Source organism: Saccopteryx bilineata, chromosome 4 (genome assembly GCF_036850765.1).
Source record: "Saccopteryx bilineata isolate mSacBil1 chromosome 4, mSacBil1_pri_phased_curated, whole genome shotgun sequence".
NCBI classification, from domain to species: Eukaryota; Metazoa; Chordata; class Mammalia; order Chiroptera; family Emballonuridae; genus Saccopteryx; species Saccopteryx bilineata.
Window position 1 is genome coordinate 130,998,504 of NC_089493.1, and position 17,682 is coordinate 131,016,185.

The window sequence follows — 17,682 nt, forward strand, 5'->3', positions numbered from 1 at the left end:
ATATTATAATGAAAACTATATAGCTAATAACACATTTCCTAAAAGACTGAGCCCAGAGTAAAGTTCCAGGCCCAAATAATTTGTACTCTCTTTAAAGACTATGCTTAAATATAGCCAACTCTTTGTTACTTAAGGTAATATAAACAAAGTAAATTTTACAAAGTCCTTCCACGCAGCTCAGCTTCTGTATGCTTTCTAGTTATGTGGCATGTACTTCCCTTAGGCCAATAGCAAACGAGCTCTGGAGAATCCAAATCAAGGAGGGAAGGGTCAGGGAGAATGGGGCTTGGAATCAAGGAAGCAGAAGGGTAAGATATTTGCCACACATGATGTCCTTCAAGGGTATACTTGTTCATTCCTACCTGCAAGGTACTCGATATATATATAATTAGGCTGACAGAACTGAATCCAAACAAAGATACAACATCTCATCTCTTTATAGTTCTTTAAGTTTTATATAAATGTAAAAAGAGAAAAACTGAAGTCTGGAATACTTGTGCATCAAGCACACATTTTAAAAAACAGGACTCAAGGAGACAGGTTAGCTAGAACACAAAGTTCACTTCTGCACAGATACCTCATGAATTTCAAAGCACTGAAAACCTATGGCATATATTCAAACAGAATAGATGAAAATATTAACACTTCATTCAAAATTATACTTGTTCCCAAAGTTTATAAAGGTTCCTTCCAAAAGAGTATGTGTTTTATGAAGATGCCAATGTCCATAAACAGGAATAAAAAGATTTAACCAGAGGATAGCACTGAGTCGTATTCTCAACCACACTTTACATCATGGCGAGAATTAAGAACTAAGTGTTCAAAGGAGGCATCCAAAAAATGAACTCCGTTGATTTCATATGAAAATGGCCCCTCAATCCTGATCCATCTGAGCACAATGCATTCATAAATTCCAGAAATGCTTCTTGAATGCATTCTCTGGATCAGGCACTGGTGTTAAGGTGGGGAATCTAAGCAGGTTTCAAAACAAAAACAAAGTAAAATTTCTTGTGACTCAAGCCCTAGGCCAGTGTTGTAAAAGTTGTAATACCACTAATAACAGACTAGCCAATTTTGCCTGCTATGAGAGAAACTTTTTGATCAAAGGAAAAGAGCTGAATACCACCTTGAGCCTCTGAAACTGCTGCTGTCCCTGCACTGGTGCAACGGGTGGGGCTGGATGAGCATGACTCGGGACCACCGGGCCACCGTGGGGCTGCACAGCTGTTGGGTGGTGATGGCTGCTATGAACCGCCGCTATGGTGGGTCCATGACTACCACTGGAGCCCTGTGGCACAGCTGAAACCTGAGGTGGACAGAATAGATACATGAAAGTTCAAGACTTGTGCATTCTTCCCCAGACGTGGTTAAAGAACATGCATGCACAAAGATAATTAGAAACCCAAATTTCCCACAAGATGGAATTGGAATTAAAGCCCATTCATAACAAAATTCCTTGCATTCTGTTATATAGCCAAGTACACTTTTCAAATTATCTGTGAGTAAGCACCAGTTTTTATTTTGTCTTAAATTTCAATCCATCACAGGCCACTACTTCTATAAAATGAACTACTAGAAAAGTAAAATAAAATATACATAAGACATAATTTTAATTATTGTACTTTACAGAGATATAATTACAATATCTAGTTTCTGTAAAAGTTTCTACATAATAAATTTCTACTTACCTTAATACAGGTTAGTAAGAAACTATGTATTGCAGCCATCTGTGAACTACATTTTAAATAGTACTGATAATACTAAGTACTATGTTGGCATTTTATCTTGTGGTGGTAAGTTAGAGATTTTTACTTTGTTTATTTTGCTTATTATCATTTGCTACTTCTAAAATAAAACAAAAATTTCTTCCAAATTGTTGGTGGTTTGACCTCAGATATCTTTTCTATTTTCTCACTCATATTCATTCTTTCCTGCTCTCATCCCCTTATAAGTTTACGGGTGACATCAAAACACAAGCCCCTTTCCTCCTATTTCTATTTCAAGAAATACTATATAAGATTTCCAAAGCCTTTTAAAATTTTCCTATTTCAGAATTAGGACAACTACATTTGATTTGCCACATCTCCAAAATAAAGAAGAGTAAAAACATAAAAACTTTCTCTAAACAATGTAAGTTGTATACTACACTTAAAAGAGACCCCCCGCCTGACCAGGCGGTGGCGCAGTGGATAGAGCGTCGGACTGGGATGCGGAAGTACCCAGGTTCGAGACCCCAGAGGTCGCACGCGGGCTCATCTGGCTTGAGCAAAGAGCTCGCCAGCTTGGACCCAAGGTCGCTGGCTCCAGCAGGGGGTTACTTGGTCTGCTGAAGGCCCATGGTCAAGGCACGTGTGAGAAAGCAATCAATGAACAACTAAGAAGTCGCAAGGCGCAACGAGAAACTGATGATTGATGCTTCTCATCTCTCTCTGTTCCTGTCTGTCTGTCCCTGTCTATCTCTGCCTCTAAAAAAAAAAAAAAAAAGAAAACCTTTAAAAAAAAAAAAAAAAAAAAAAAAGAGACTCCCCCACCCCCCACCCTGGCTGGTTAGCTCAGCAGTAGAGCATTGGCCTGGCATGTGTAAGTCCCGGGTTCAATTCCCAGACAGAGCACACAGGAGAACTACCTATCTGCTTCTCTACCCTTTCCCCTCTCTTTTCTCTCTCTCTCTCTCTTCCCTTCCTGCAGCCAAGGCTCCACTGGAGCAAAGTTGGCCCAGGCACTGAGGACGGCTCCATGGCCTCCGCCTCAGGAGCTAGAACAGCTCAGGTTGCAACAGAGCATCATCCCCTAGTGGGCATTCTGGGTGGATCCCATCAAGCACATGTGGGAGTCTGTCTCTCTGCCTCCCCACTTCTCACTTCAGAAAAATATGAAGAAAAAAAAAGATACCCCCTCCAAGTCCCTAACAATTTATAAAGAATACCCTGGCAGAGGGGAGAAAGAGAAATTGAGCAATTACTTGTACATCCACAGAAATAATAAAATACACATTAGAAGTAAAAAGAAACTATTTAGACAATTCTAAAAGCTCTAATATATCTCACAGAAAATTTATTATTCTGAGCTTCTAAATCTAACATGCATTAAATTAAGACTTAATTGGAGCTTATAATTATTTGAGATAGCTGATTTTATTTTTAATTTTTATTTATTCATTTTAGAGAGGAGAGAGTGAGAGTGAGAGAGAAAGGAGGAGGAGCAAGAAGCATCAACTCCCATATATGCCTTGACCAGGCAAGCCCAAGGTTTTGAACTGGTGACCTCAGCATTCTAGGTCAACGCTTTATCCACTGCGCCACCACAAGTCAGGCTTTTCTTTTTTTTTTTTACAGAGACAGAGAGAGAGTCAGAGAAAGGCATAGACAGGAACAGAGAGATGAGAAGCATCAATCATTAGTTTTTCGTTGCACATTGCGACACATTAGTTGTTCACTGATTGCTTTCTCATATGTGCCTTGACCGCGGGCCTTCAGCAGACCGAGTAATCCCTTGCTCAAGCCAGCAACCTTGGGCTCAAGCTGGTGAGCTTTTGCTCAAACCAGATGAACCCACACTCAAGCTGGCGACCTCGGGGTCTCGAGCCTGGGTCCTCAACATCCTAGTCCAACGCTCTATCTGCTGTGCCACCGCCTGGTCAGGCAAGATAGCTGATTTTTATATAAGCAAATTATAGTCCATTATAACAAATGAAACTTATCTCGTGTAAACAATCTTGAACCTGTTCAGATAAGTAATCAGTCAAGAAAAACAAGCAACCTTTCTCTCTACTAAGTCCTCATGTAAAGAAATGATCTGCAGCAGTCCTCACTACATGAAGTCTGTGAAGACATTATACTGCTTCAAGGGGGACTACTGAAGAAGAGTAACAAACCTGAAGAATTACCTAACCTACTTTAAGTGGCTTTCCTTTTGTTTTGTTATAACTAAAGAATCTGACACAAACTTTCAAACTGCTCTCAAGAAAATATTATACCACCTGACCAGTGGTGGCACAGTGGATAGAGCATCAACTTAGGATGCTGAAGTCCCAGGTTTGAAATCTCGAGGTCTCAGGTTTAAGCAAGGTCTCATGGTTGCTGATTTGAGCCCAAGGTCACTGGCTTGAGCAGTTTGGCTGGAGCCTCCCAGTAAAGGCATGTATGAGAAGCAATCAATGAACAACTAAAATGTTGCAACTATAAGTTGATGCTTCTTATCTCTCTTCCTTACTGTCTCTCCCTCTCTTTCAAGATAAAAAAATTATATATATAAAATACCAATTTATATTCCCAGTACCAGTCATAACGTTTTATTTTTTCATATGTTTATTTTATAGATTTGAGAGAGACAGGAACATCCATCTGTTCCTGTATGTGCCCTGAACTGGGTATCAAACTAGCAACCTCTACATTTCAGGAAGATGCTCCAACCAACCAGGTTATGATCCAGCCAGGGTCAGTCATACCTTTTTAAAAGTCATTAACAGGTTATGTTGAAGAAGGCCTCTCCAGACCAGTTAAATAAATTATACTTCAAAAAAAAAATATGCTTCAAATGACCTAGGGTGAAATACTATAAATGCAGTGATTAAAAATTATTTTTAATTTTTATTAAAAAAATTTTTTTTTGTAATGGGAGACAGAGACAGAGACAATGACAGAGAAGGACAAATAGGGACAGACAGGAAGGGAGAGAGATGAGAAACATCAACTCTTCGCTGCAGCTCCTTAGTTGTTCATTGATTGCTTTCTCATATGTGCCTTGATCAGGAGCAAGGACTCTAGCCTAGCCAGTGATGCTTTGCTCAAGCCAGCGACTGACCACTGGGTCAAGTCTATGATCCCACACTCAAGCCAGCGACCCAGCACTCAAGCTGGTAAGCCTGCACACAAGCCGGAGACCTCAGGGTTTTAAACTTGGGTCCTCTGAGTTCCAGGCTGACATTCTATCCATTGCACCACCTGATCAGGCTAATTCTTTTTATTTTTTAATGCAGTGATTTTTAAAAAACTTTACTTAGCTCTAACCCTGATTGGGTGGTTCAGTGTATAGAGAGAGCACAGTCCTAGTGTGCAAAGGTCATGTGTTTGACCTCTGGTTAGGGCATATTTGAGAGGAAAATAATGAGTGAACAACTAAATGGAACTAAGAGGAACAGCAAGTTGATGCTTCTCTCTCTCTCTCTCAAATCAATGGAAAAAATTTTTTTAAAAAGCAATCAATCGCCTGACCAGGTGGTAGCACATTGGATAGAGCGTCAGATTGGGACGTGGAGGACCCAGGTTCAAGACCCCGAGGTCGCCAGCTTGAGCGAGGGCTCATCTGGTTTGAGCAAAAGCTCACCAGCTTGGACCCAAGGTCCCTGGCTCGAAAAGGGGTTACTTGGTCTGCTGAAGGCCCACGGTCAAGGCACATATGAGAAAGCAATCAATGAACAACTAAGGTGTCACAATGTGCAACAAAAACTAATGATTGATTCTTCTCATCTCTTCGTTCCTGTCTGTCTATCCCTGTCTATCCCTCTCTCTGACTCTCCGTCTCTGTAAAAAAAAAAAAAAGCAATCAACCAATGGGGCCCTGGCTGGTTAGCTGAGTTGGTTAGAACATCGTCCTAAAATACCAAGGTTGAGGGTTGGATGCCCAGTCAGGGCACATACGGGAAATGACGAACACACAACTAAATGGAATAATGGATGACTGCTTCTCTCTCTGTCTCTTCCTTCCTCTGTCTAAAATCAATCAATTAAAAAAAATCAACTGCCTGACTGATGCTGGCGCAGTGGATAGAGTGTCGACCTGGGATGCTGTGGTCCCAGGTTTAAAACTCCAAGTTGTCAGCTTGAGCCCAAGCTTGCCAGCTTGAGTGTGGAAATCATCTGCATGATCCCATAGTCGCTGGCTTGGCTTGAGCCCCCCTGCCCCCCGTCAAAGCATGTATGAGAAGCAATTGATGAACAAATAGTGACATAACTACACGTTGATGCTTCTCATCTCTCTCCCCTCTGTCTCTCTTGATTAAAAACTGAAAAGCAAAATACAACCAATATATGCATATATAAGTAGAAGAACAGATCAATGTTTCTCTTTCTCAAATCAATGGGAAAAAAAAAAAAAATTTGCCTGACCATGCGGTGGCGCAGTGGATAGAGAATTGGACTGGGATGCGGAGGACCCAGGTTCGAGACCCCGAGGTCGCCAGCTTGAGCATGGGCTCATCTGGTTTGAGCATGGTTCATCAGCTTCAGTCCAAGGTAACTGGCTCCAGCAAGAGGTTACTCAGTCTACTGAAGGCCCACGGTCAAGGCACATATGAGAAAGCAATCAATGAACAACTAAGGTGTCACAACAAAAAACTGATGATTGATGCTTCTCATCTCTCTCTGTTTCTGTCTGTCTGTCCCTATCTATCCCTCTCTCTGACTCTCTCTCTGTCTGTAAAAAATAATAATAATAATTAAAAAAATTTTAAATAAAAAAATAAAATCACCTGGATCTATACATATATATTTGAGTGGAAACTTGTCTACTATATATTAAGTGAAAAGGGAAAATAAAACAGTATTTATTATATGATCCAAATTGTATAAAAAGAGAATACTTGCCTAGATAGCTAGGCAAGTAAATATAGCAGTGCTTGTATATGCATACAAGATTTTGGAAACCCAAGATATACTCCAGTGGGATAAAGTCTGAGGGACCAGAAGAAAAGGTAATCTCATATCTTTTTTTTTTTTTTTTTTTTTTTTAATGATTTCAGAGAGGGGGAGAAGGGAAGAGAGACGAGGGAGGGAAAGAGAACAGACATCGGTTTGTTGCCTCACTCATTTATGTATTCATTGTTCGACACTTGTATGTGCCCTGACCAGGGGTCAAACCCACAACCTTGACTATCTATGAGGACAATGCTCTAATCAACTGAGCTACCTGGCCAGGATATCTTTATTTTTTTTAATGGTGTTATTTACTTTCAAAATTTAAAAAGGCAAAAAGTTAAATTTCTTCCATTTTTGCAAAACAGAGTGAACAGACAAGAGATGAATGAAGGCTATAGTTGGTCAGGCTGTAGAACAAGAGTAATATACAATGCTGGCGGAAACACAAAATTGGCACAACTATGAAAGCTGATTTGAGATCACCTGTGCACACCACACCCTAGGATCCAGCAATTCATCTCCTAGATATGTGTGCAACTTTTCCTCAAGTGCCCTCAAACCTGCTGAGTGGTCTGCAAGAAGACAAATGCAAACCAATTATTTTACCAATAAACACACTGTGTAACTCAGCTGCTGTTTCCCCCTATACAGCAAGACTCCCTTGAAGAAAGTTGCACATTCATTTAGATTCTGGTGAAAGCTTACCTTGTCACAAATCACCACTGTGGGTACTACTGAACTACAGAACAACCTAGAATGTTCACAGAAGCACCTTTATAATAGCATAAATCTAGAAACAGGCTGATTGACCATCAAGAGAATAAATAAATTGGATATATTCATGTAAAACAGACTGCAAATGAATGACTAAGTTACACACAAAATTATGGCTAAGTCTTGGGAACCACATTGAGTAAAGTAAAAAGGAGTCAAGGAAAAAAAATATACATTTTCATTTATACTGTTCACAAAAATTAGGGGATATTTCAAAATGACTATGAAGCGATAAAAAAAAGAAGCACTTGATATTTTTTATTAAACAAGAACATCAGAAAAATCAAACAAGTCAAAGAAAGTTGTTTGATTATGCAAATGAGATGCAAAACCTACATTTATTTCATTGGTGAAAATGCACTACACAAGTGTCTGAAAATATGGGAGTATCTGCACGTTCCCTGATCCTGTAATTTTTGTAAAGAGAGTACATAAAAATTCAGAAATACCCAAACTAAACAATTTATTTTCTCTAGGAATATAAACTAAATGACTCACAAAACATAAAGTCAAGGAAATGATAAATGCAAAGTTCAGATCATGACTACCTCTGAAGGAAGTAAAAAAGAAAAAGGGGGTTAGGGAGGAATACACAGTAAGCATCAAGGTCATAACCTTCTTTTTAAAAAACGTATGTGGTGAATATGCAAAAGCGTACCTTGTTTTCATAATTTTCGTAACTTGCACATATCCTATAAATACTGTATATCTAACTGGACACTTAACAAAAACGACTCTAAATGGATGAAACCTTCATGTCAGCCCTGGAACAGTGCCTCGCGGCACCAGCTCACCTGATAGCTGGGAGTGACGGAGTACTGAATGCCCGTGGCTGACTGCATGGTCTCTGCCACAGCCTCATACACAGGAGGGGCAGGGGCGAGCACGCGGTGCTGGTGAGGAAAAGCCTCTGTGCTACCAGGGATTCGCCGCTGCTGAGCCGCATACACTGGTGATTCCTGGTCATCCAAACGCCGCTTCATTCTGTATTCATGCTCGGGGATGCACTAACAACCTGCAGAAATAACAAACAACATGCACACCAATTAAAACTCCATGCCATGTACACAATATAGGACCAGTCCCTAGATTTAATATACGCTCCCCTCCCAGAACCCATTTATCTATTTCATCATGGGAATGATCTCAGATAGTGTAAGTACATGCTTGTGCACACACACCACATATAAATAGGTTATCATTAACTGAAAGACAAAATTTAAATAAAAATTTTATCAGTGGATAGTATCGACCCAATCCTAAGTCAGGGCACACATAAGAAGCAACCATCTCCTTCTCTTCCTCACTTTCTCTTAAAATATAGAATATGTCTATATCCTTCCTTCTAACTAAAAAGTAAATAAATAAACATTAGTAATTGAAATTACTTTGGTATTGCAGAGTTGAAAATTAACCTCTAATTCAAAAACACAAATACATCTTTCTTCTCTTTATACTCTAGTTTTTTCCTCAAATGCCATCATTCCTAATATTTATTACATCCTCAAATGCTATAAAAAAAATTCAAGTGCTTCTTCCTAACTCCTCTCAAAATCTACTACTATATACCCCAGAAGGCTGACATCCAACTTTTCTTTTCTTTTTTTTCTTTTTTTTTTTTTCATTTTTCTGAAGCTGGAAACAGGGAGAGACAGTCAGACAGACTCCTGCATGCGCCCGACCGGGATCCACCCGGCACGCCCACCAGGGGGCGATGCTCTGCCCACCAGGGGGCAATGCTCTGCCCATCCTGGGCGTCGCCATGTTGCGACCAGAGCCACTCTAGCGCCTGAGGCAGCGGCCACAGAGCCATCCCCAGCGCCCGGGCCATCTTTGCTCCAATGGAGCCTTGGCTGCGGGAGGGGAAGAGAGAGACAGAGAGGAAAGTGCGGCGGAGGAGTGGAGAAGCAAATGGGCGCTTCTCCTGTGTGCCCTGGCCGGTATTCGAACCCAGGTCCTCCGCACGCTAGGCCGACGCTCTACCGCTGAGCCAACCAGCCAGGGCCAGACATCCAACTTTTCAACAGACACTCTTGAGGCCAGAAGAAAATGGCAAGAAATATTCAAAGTAATGCAAAACAAGTGCCTACAACCAAGACTTCTTTTTTTAAAATAATTTATTGTTTACATAGATTCTACAGTCCCCCCAAAGGAATCCCCCCACTCATGTTCCCCACATCCCATTTGCCCCCATCCCTCAACGCACTCCCCTCCATCCCTCCATTATTTGCTTTTCTGCTCTCTATAATGCTGTCATGTGTATACAATTTCAACCATCTCTTTCCCTTCTCTGATCCCATCCTATCATCTCCTTTTCCTCTGTGGAATTTCCCTCTGGTCCCTTTGATCCCGCCTCTCTCTATTCCATTCCTCAGTTCACATTGTTCATTGGATTCCACAAATGAGTGAGGTCATATGAGATTTTCTTTCTCTGCCTGGTTTATTTCACTTAAAATAATAGTTTCCAGGTCCATCTATGTTGTTGCAAAAAGTAAGATTTCATCCTTTTTCATGGTCCCATAGTATTCCATTGTGTATATGTACCACTGCTATTTAATCCACTCATCCACTGACAGGCACTTGGTCTGTTTTCATATCCTGGCTATTGTAAACAATGCTGCCATAAACATGGGAGTGCATTTCTTCTTTTGAATCAGTGATGTGGTGTTCTTGGGGTATATTTCAAAAGTGGGATTGCTGGGTGAAAAGGCAGTTCCATTTTTAATTTTTTGAAGAATCTCTATACTGTTTTCCACAGTCGCTGCACCAGTCTGCATTCCCACCAGCAGTGCAGCGGTGTTCCCTTTTCTCCAAACCAGCGGTTCTCAACCTGTGGGTTGCAACCCCGGTGGGGATAGAACGACCAAAACACAGGGGTCGCCTAAAGCCATCGGAAAATATATATTATACAATACATTTTTAAATAAAATACGTATTTATTATACATTTTTAAATAAAATACATATTATACATTTTTAAATAAAATATGTATTTCTGATGGCTTTAGGTGACCCGTGTTTTGGTTGTTCGACCCCCCACTGGGGTTGCGACCCACAGGTTGAAAACTGCTGCTCCAAACCCTCACCAGCGCTTATTATGTGTTGTTCTGTTAATGAGCGTCATTATGACAGGTGTGAGCTGTTAATCTCATTGTGGTTTAATTTGCATTTCTCTAATAACTAGTGATGTTGAATATTTTTTCATCTGCCTACTGGCCATCTGTATGTCCTCTTTGGAGAAGTGTCTATTCATTTCTTTTGCCCATTTTTAATTGGATTATCTTCCTGGTGTTGAGTTTTACAAGTTCTTTATAAATTTTGTTTATTAACTCCTTATCAGACGTATTGTTGAATATGTTCTCCCATTCTGTGGTTTTGTTATGTTCATATTGTCTTTAGCTGTGCAAAAGCTTTTTAGTTTGATATAGTCATATTTCTTCCTCCTGTCCTTTATCTCCCTTAACCATGGAGATAAATCAGCAAATATATTGCTGCAAGAGATGTCAGAGAGCTTACTGCCAATGTTTTCTTCCAAGATGATTAGGTTTACCGACCTACATTTAAGTATTTTATCCTTTTGAATTTTATTTTTGAGAATGGGTAAGCTGGTGGTCTAGTTTCATTTTTTTGCAGGTAGCTGTCCAATTTTCCCAACACTATTTGTTGAAGAGGCTGTCTTTACTCCATTGTATGCTCTTACCTCCTTTGTCAAATATCAGTTATTCATAAAGGTGTAGGTTTATTTCTGGGTTCTCTGTTCTGCTCCATTGATCTATATGCCTGCTCTTATGCCAGTACCAAGCTGTTTTGTGTACAATGGCCTTGTAGTATAACTTGATATCAGGAAGTGTGATATCACCCACTCTATTCTTCTTTTTCAAGATTGCTGATGCTATTTTGTATTCTTTTTTGGTTCCGTATAAATTTTTGGAATATTTGTTCTATATTTTTGAAGTAAGCCGTTGGTATTTTAATAGGAATTGCATTGAACTTATATATGGCTTCGGATAGTAGACATTCTAATGATATTTATTCTTCCTACCCATGACCACGATATATGCTTCCACTTGTTTGTATCTTCCTTGATTTCTTTTATCAATGTTTTATAATTTTCTGAGTACAGTTTTTAATCTCCTTGAATAAATTTTTCCTAGGTTTTATTTTTTTTGGTTGCAATAGTGAAGAGGATTGTTTTCTTAATTTCTCTTTCAGACAGTTCATTGTTGGTGAATAAAAATGTCTCTGATTTCTGAATATTAATATTATATCCTGCCACCTTGCTGAATTCCTTTATCAGGTCCAGTTATGCTTCCAGCTCCTCCCCCCTTCTCTCTCTCTGTCTCTCCTCTCTGTCTCTCCCTCACCTCTCTAAAATGAAAAATTAAAAAAGAATGGTGAAAGGGGGCACACCTGCCTTGTTCCTGATCTTTTTTTTTTTTTAAAGATTTTATTTATTCATTATAGAGAGGGGAGAGAGAGAGAGAGAGAGAAGGGGGGAGGAGCAGAAAGCATCAACTCCCATATGTGCCTTGACCAGGCAAGCCCAGGGTTTTGAACCGGCAACCTCAGCGTTTCCAGGTTGACACTTTATCCACTGTGCCACCACAGGTCAGGCCTTGTTCCTGATCTTAAGGGGATTACTTTTAACTTTTGCTCATTGAGTATGATGTGAGTTGTGGGTCTATCATAGATGGCCTTTATCATGTTGAGGTATGTTCCCTGTATTCCCACTTTGCTGAGAGTTTTGATCATAAATGGGTGCTGGACTTTATCAAATGCTTTTTCTGCATCTACTGATATCGTGTGATTTTTATCTTTCCTTTTATTTATGTGATGAATCAAATGGATCGATTTGCAAATATTTCCCAGCCTTGCCTCCCCAAAATAAATTCCACTTGATCATGATGGATGATTTTTTCCATGTATTGCTGGATCTAGTTTGCTACTATTTTAATTTTAGTATCTAAATTCATCAGGGATATTGGCCTATAGTTTTCTTTCTTTGTATTGACTTTGCCTGGTTTTGGAATCAGAATTATGCTCGCCTCATAAAAGGAGCTTGGAAGTTTTCCCTCCTCTTTAATATTCTTGAAATAGCTTGAGAAGGATAGGAGTTAGTTCTTCTTTGAATATTTGGTAGAATTCGCCCAGGGCTTCTGTTTGTTGGGAGTTTTTTGCTGTTTCAATCTCATTTGTTGTAATCCGTCTATACTTAGGTTTTCTGATTCTTCCAAATTGATATTTGAAAGATTGTATGTTTCAAAGAATTTGTCCGTTTCACCTAGGTCAGGCAAGGCCAACATTCGACCCACATAATGAGTTTATGTAGCCTGCCATTAAATTTTTAATATTCTCCACTACTATAAAATCTCAGCTACTCAGAAGCAGAAGTGTCTTTGATTATTGGAAATTGAGATATTTAAGAAGACAGCAATACACGGAAAAGAATTCCGTGTGTGACTAATCTAGGGTTAACTTTTAATAACTGGTCGAATGGATTCGCGATACTTCTTTATTTTTAAAAAAATTCCATTATAAAAATTTACAACTTTTGTACTCGTCTGTACTCGATGTGAACCGTTTGACGTTTCCAGGTGATGTGAAACCCACATTCTTTTAGGCGGAGTTTGCCAGCGCGCACTCAAGGTTAAACAATTTGTTATGTTTGTGGTCAAGTGTGCTGAATCAAGTGGCATTGTAGCATAGACAATCGCTGCAGTTGATAACTGAAAACGTGTGCAGGCCGTCTGTAAAACAAAATAATTGTTTTATTTGTGATATAACCCCTTCCAGCTCATTCTATTAATTATTGTTTCGATTGATTGTGATACGGTTTGGATATTTAGATGGTATGTAATTATACTTTTATTAAAATATATTTTTATTAAAATATTGCATATTAAAATTTTTTTCATTTATTCATAAACAAATTACATAAAAATTTGTTTACTTAAATGAATCGTTTTTTTCCTATTTCCACTTTATTTAATTTTTATTTTTTTAAATTAATTTTAATGGGGTTACATCGATAAATCAGGGTACATATGTTCAGAGAAAAATCTCCAGGTTATTTTGACATTTGATTATGCTGTATTCCCGTCACCCAAAGTCCATTTGTCTTCTGTCACCTTTTTTAATTTTAATATTTCGTTTGGCCTGTGAAAAGTTTCCTTTCTAACATGGCCTGGGGGCAAAAACTTGGCCATGCCTGACCTAGGTTGTCTAATTTTTGGCGTATAATTCTTCATAGTATTTTCTTACAATCCTTTGAATTTCTGTTGTCAGTTGTTACATCTCAACTCTCATTTCTAATTTTGAGTCCTCTCTCTTTTTTTCTTGGTGAGTCTGGTTAAAGGTTCATCAGTCTTGTTTACCTTTTCAAAGAAAGAGCTCTTGGATTCATTGAAACTCTGCATTGTTTTTCTAGTCTCTATGTCATTTATTTCCACTCTGATCTTTATTATTTCCTTCCTTCTACTTACTTTGGGCTTTATTTGCTGTTCTATTTCTAGTTCTTTTAGATGCAGGTTTAAATTGCTTCTTTGAGCTTTTTCTAGCTTCTTAAGGTATGCCTGTAATACTATGAAATTCCCTCTCAGGATTGCGTTTGCTGTGTCCCATAGATTTTTGAGTTGTATGCTCATTTTCATTTGTTTCAAGGAAATTGATTTCTTCCTTGATCTCATTGTTAACCCAATCATTATTTAATAACATGCTTTTTAGCTTCTAAGTGTTTGAGTGTTTTTCAGGTTTTCTATTGTAGTTGATTTCTAGTTTCATGTTATTGTGATCCTAGAAAATGCTTGATATGATTTCAATCTTCTTAAATTTATTGAGACTCGGTTTGTGTCCTAACATGGGGTCTATTCTAGAGAATGTACCATGAGCACTTGAAAAGAATGTATATCTGCTGCTTTAGGGTGAAAGGTTCTGAAGATATCTACTGAATCCAGTTGATCTAGTGTGTCCTTTAAGTCTGCTGTTTCTTTGTTAATTTTCTTTTTTCTTTTATTTATTTATTTTTTAATTTTTTTTTTATTTATTCATTTTTAGAGAGGAGAGAGAGGGGGAGAGAGAGAAACAGAGAGAGAGAAGTGGGGAGGAGCTGGAAGCATCAACTCCCATATGTGCCTTGACCAGGCAAGCCCAGGGTTTCAAACCGGCGACCTCAGCATTTCCAGGTCGACACTTTATCCACTGCGCCACCACAGGTCAGGCACTCTTTGTTAATTTTCTGTCTGGAGAATCTATCCAGTGATATTAGTGGGGTACTGAAACCCCCTGCTATTATAGTATTGCTGTTGATCTCACCCTTTATGTCCATCAAAATCAGCTTTATATATTTAGGTGCTCCTATATTAGGTGCATAGATATTTATAATGGTTATATCTTCCAGCTGGATTGCTCCTTTTATCATTATGTAGTGACCTTCTTTATCCCTTACCATAGGCTTTGTTTTAAAGTATATTTTGTCAGATATAAGTATTGCTACCCCAGCTTTTTTTTTCATTTTCATTTTCATGAAATATTTTTTTCCATCCCTTTTAGTCTATGTATTATCTTTTGTTTTGACGTGGGTCTCTTGTAGACAGCATATGTACAGGTGCTGTTTTCTTATCCACACAGCTACCCTGTCTTTCGATTGCAGCATTTAATCCACTTACATTTAAGGTTATTATTGATATGTAGTTGTTTATTTACATTTTATTCTTTAAATCTACATTTCTCTTTTACTAGAATCTCCCCCCCTTTGTTCTGTTTACAACAGGCCCCTTAAGATTTCTTGCAGCATTGGTTTGGTTGTAATGAATTCCTTGAGTTTTTGTGTTTTGTCTGGGAAGCTTTTTATTACTCCTTCAGTTTTTTTTTTTGTTTTTTTTTTTTTCAGTGGGCGGGTTTCCTTTATTCTAGACTCCTACCGGCCAACGAGTAAAAACAAACACACAGGACACCAAAACCCACTCACATGTTTTCCTGTGCCACAACCAGGAGAATCTTTCTGGGTTTTTCTAGAATCCAAGGCTTCACCAGCCTCACTCAGTCCCCTCTGCATGCCTCCGTTTGGGCTGTTTCCTCTCCTCCACGTGGCCTCTCCGCCCTGCGACAACATAGTCTCCTCCTTTCTCTACAACAACGTGGTGGTCTCTGTCCTCCTTCAGTTTTAAACAATAGCCTTGCTGTACAAAGAAGTCTTGATTGTAGGCTCTTTTTTTTTTTTTTTGTATTTTTCTGAAGTTGGAAACGGGGAGGCAGTCACACAGACTCCCGCATGCGCCTGACTGGGATCCACCTGGCATGCTCACCAGGCGGCGATGCTCTGCCCATCCGGGGCATCGCTCTGTTGCAACCAGAGCTATTCTAGCGCCTGAGGCAGAGACCACGGAGCCATACTCAGCGCCCGGGCCAACTTTTTGCTCCGATGGAGTCTTGGCTGCAGGAAGGGAAGAGAGAGACAGAGAGGAAGGAGAGGGGGAGGGGTGGAGAAGCAGATGGGCACTTCTCCTGTGTGCCCTGGCTGGGAATCGAACCCGGGACTCCTGCAAGCCAGGCCAATGCTCTACCACTGAGCCAACTGGCCAAGGCTGGTTTGTTTTTTTAAGATTTTATTTATTGCCTGACCAGGCAGGGCAGTGCACAGAGTGTTGGACTGGAATGCGGAGGACCCAGGTTCGAAACTCTGAGGTTGCTGGCTTGAGCGTGGGCTCATCTGGCTAGAGTGGGGGCTCACCAGCTTGAGCACAGGATAACTGGCTTGAGCAAAGGGTCACTCGTTCTGCTGTAATCCCCCCCCATCAAGTCACATATGAGAAAGCAATCAATGAACAACTAAGGAGACTAAGGAGTCATAACAAAGAATTGATGCTTCTCATCTCTCTCCCCGTTCCTGCCTGTCTGTCCCTCTCTCTGTCACAAAAACAGAATCAAAACAAAACAAAAAAATACAATTTTATTTATTGATTTGAGAGAGGAGAGGAGCGGGAAGCATCAACACATAGCACAGGGGGGCCTCGGGTTATAACACAGTTCAGTTCCTAAGACAGTGACGAAACCTAAATTTTGGAGTAAATCAAAACACACTGTAGCCTCAGTCACTTACCTATCCTAACACAGTTGTAAAATCATACTCTAGAGCAGGGGTCGGGAACATTTTTTGGCTGAGAGAGCCATGAACGCCACATATTTTAAAATGTAATTCCGTGAGAGCCATACGACCCGTGTACCTTACGCATTATCCAATAAAAATTTGGTGTTGTACTGGAAGACAGCTGTGATTGGCTCCAGCCACTCATAACCATGAACATGAGAAGTAGGAAATGAATGGATTGTAATACATGAGAATGTTTTATATTTTTAACATTTTTTTATTAAAGATTTGTCTGCGAGCCAGATGCAGACATCAAAAGAGCCACATCTAGCTCACAAGCCATCGGTTCCCGACTCCTGGCATAAAGCATGAGACTGGGATGCGTAGGACCTAGGTTTGAAACCCCAAGGTTGCTGGCTTGAGCGCAGGCTCACCAGCTTAAGCATGGAGTTGCTGGCTTGAGCAAAGGATCACTTGGTTTGCTGTAGCCCCCCTAGTCAAGGCACATATGAGAAAGCAATCAATGAACAACTAAGGTGCTGCAAGGAAGAACTGATGCTTCTCATCTCTCTCCCTTCCTTTCTGTCTGTCCCTATCTGTCCTGCTCTGTCACAGAAAAAAAAGTTTTAATGGGAGGGAGCGTTGTAACTCAAAACATTGTATGTCAAGACTGTCTTAACCCAAGGTCCCCCTACAGTTGCTTATAATATATGCCTTGACCCAGCAAGCCCAGGGTTTCAAAACCACCTCAACGTTCCGCATCGTCACTTTATCCACTGCGCCACTACAGGTTATTTCATTGGTTGATTTTTGTATGTGCCCTGACCAGGGATCGAACCCACAAACTTGGCAACCTGGGACAATGTCCTACCAATTGAACTAACCAGTTAGGGCTGGAAAACCAAATTTAGATCAGAAGAGCACAGCACTGGACTATGGATAAAAAGACGAGTACCTGTCAATATCTGGATTCTAATCCAAACTCTGACTCAAAGCTCTCTAACTTTGGTCCTGTTTCCTGATCTGCAAAAGGAGTTGATTAGACTACATTAGTGATTTTTAAATGCTGGTATTTGGACCATTTACAGAAAAATGAAAAAAGGGGGGAAAAAGGATGATGAGCTTTTTATAGGTTAAGTAGTATTAAATCAGTGGTTCTCAAACTTTTTGAAGTCAGGGCGCATTTAAA

At 39.8% G+C, this 17,682-nt stretch overlaps 1 protein-coding gene across 7 annotated transcripts in view; it reads right to left on the minus strand.

Annotated features, from left to right (window-relative positions):
• The window catches only part of SIN3A (SIN3 transcription regulator family member A), a 100,321-nt gene that overhangs the window by 54,628 nt on the left and 28,011 nt on the right, over positions 1-17,682 (minus strand). For all 7 annotated transcript variants that reach the window (XM_066278242.1, XM_066278243.1, XM_066278240.1 and 4 more), the window contains 2 exons: positions 8,204-8,424; positions 1,127-1,306 (listed from right to left, as the gene is read on the minus strand). In XM_066278242.1, the coding sequence (XP_066134339.1) occupies positions 1,127-1,306; positions 8,204-8,392 (369 nt within the window). In that variant the 5' untranslated portion in view covers positions 8,393-8,424. The remainder of the gene's footprint in view (positions 1-1,126; positions 1,307-8,203; positions 8,425-17,682) is intronic.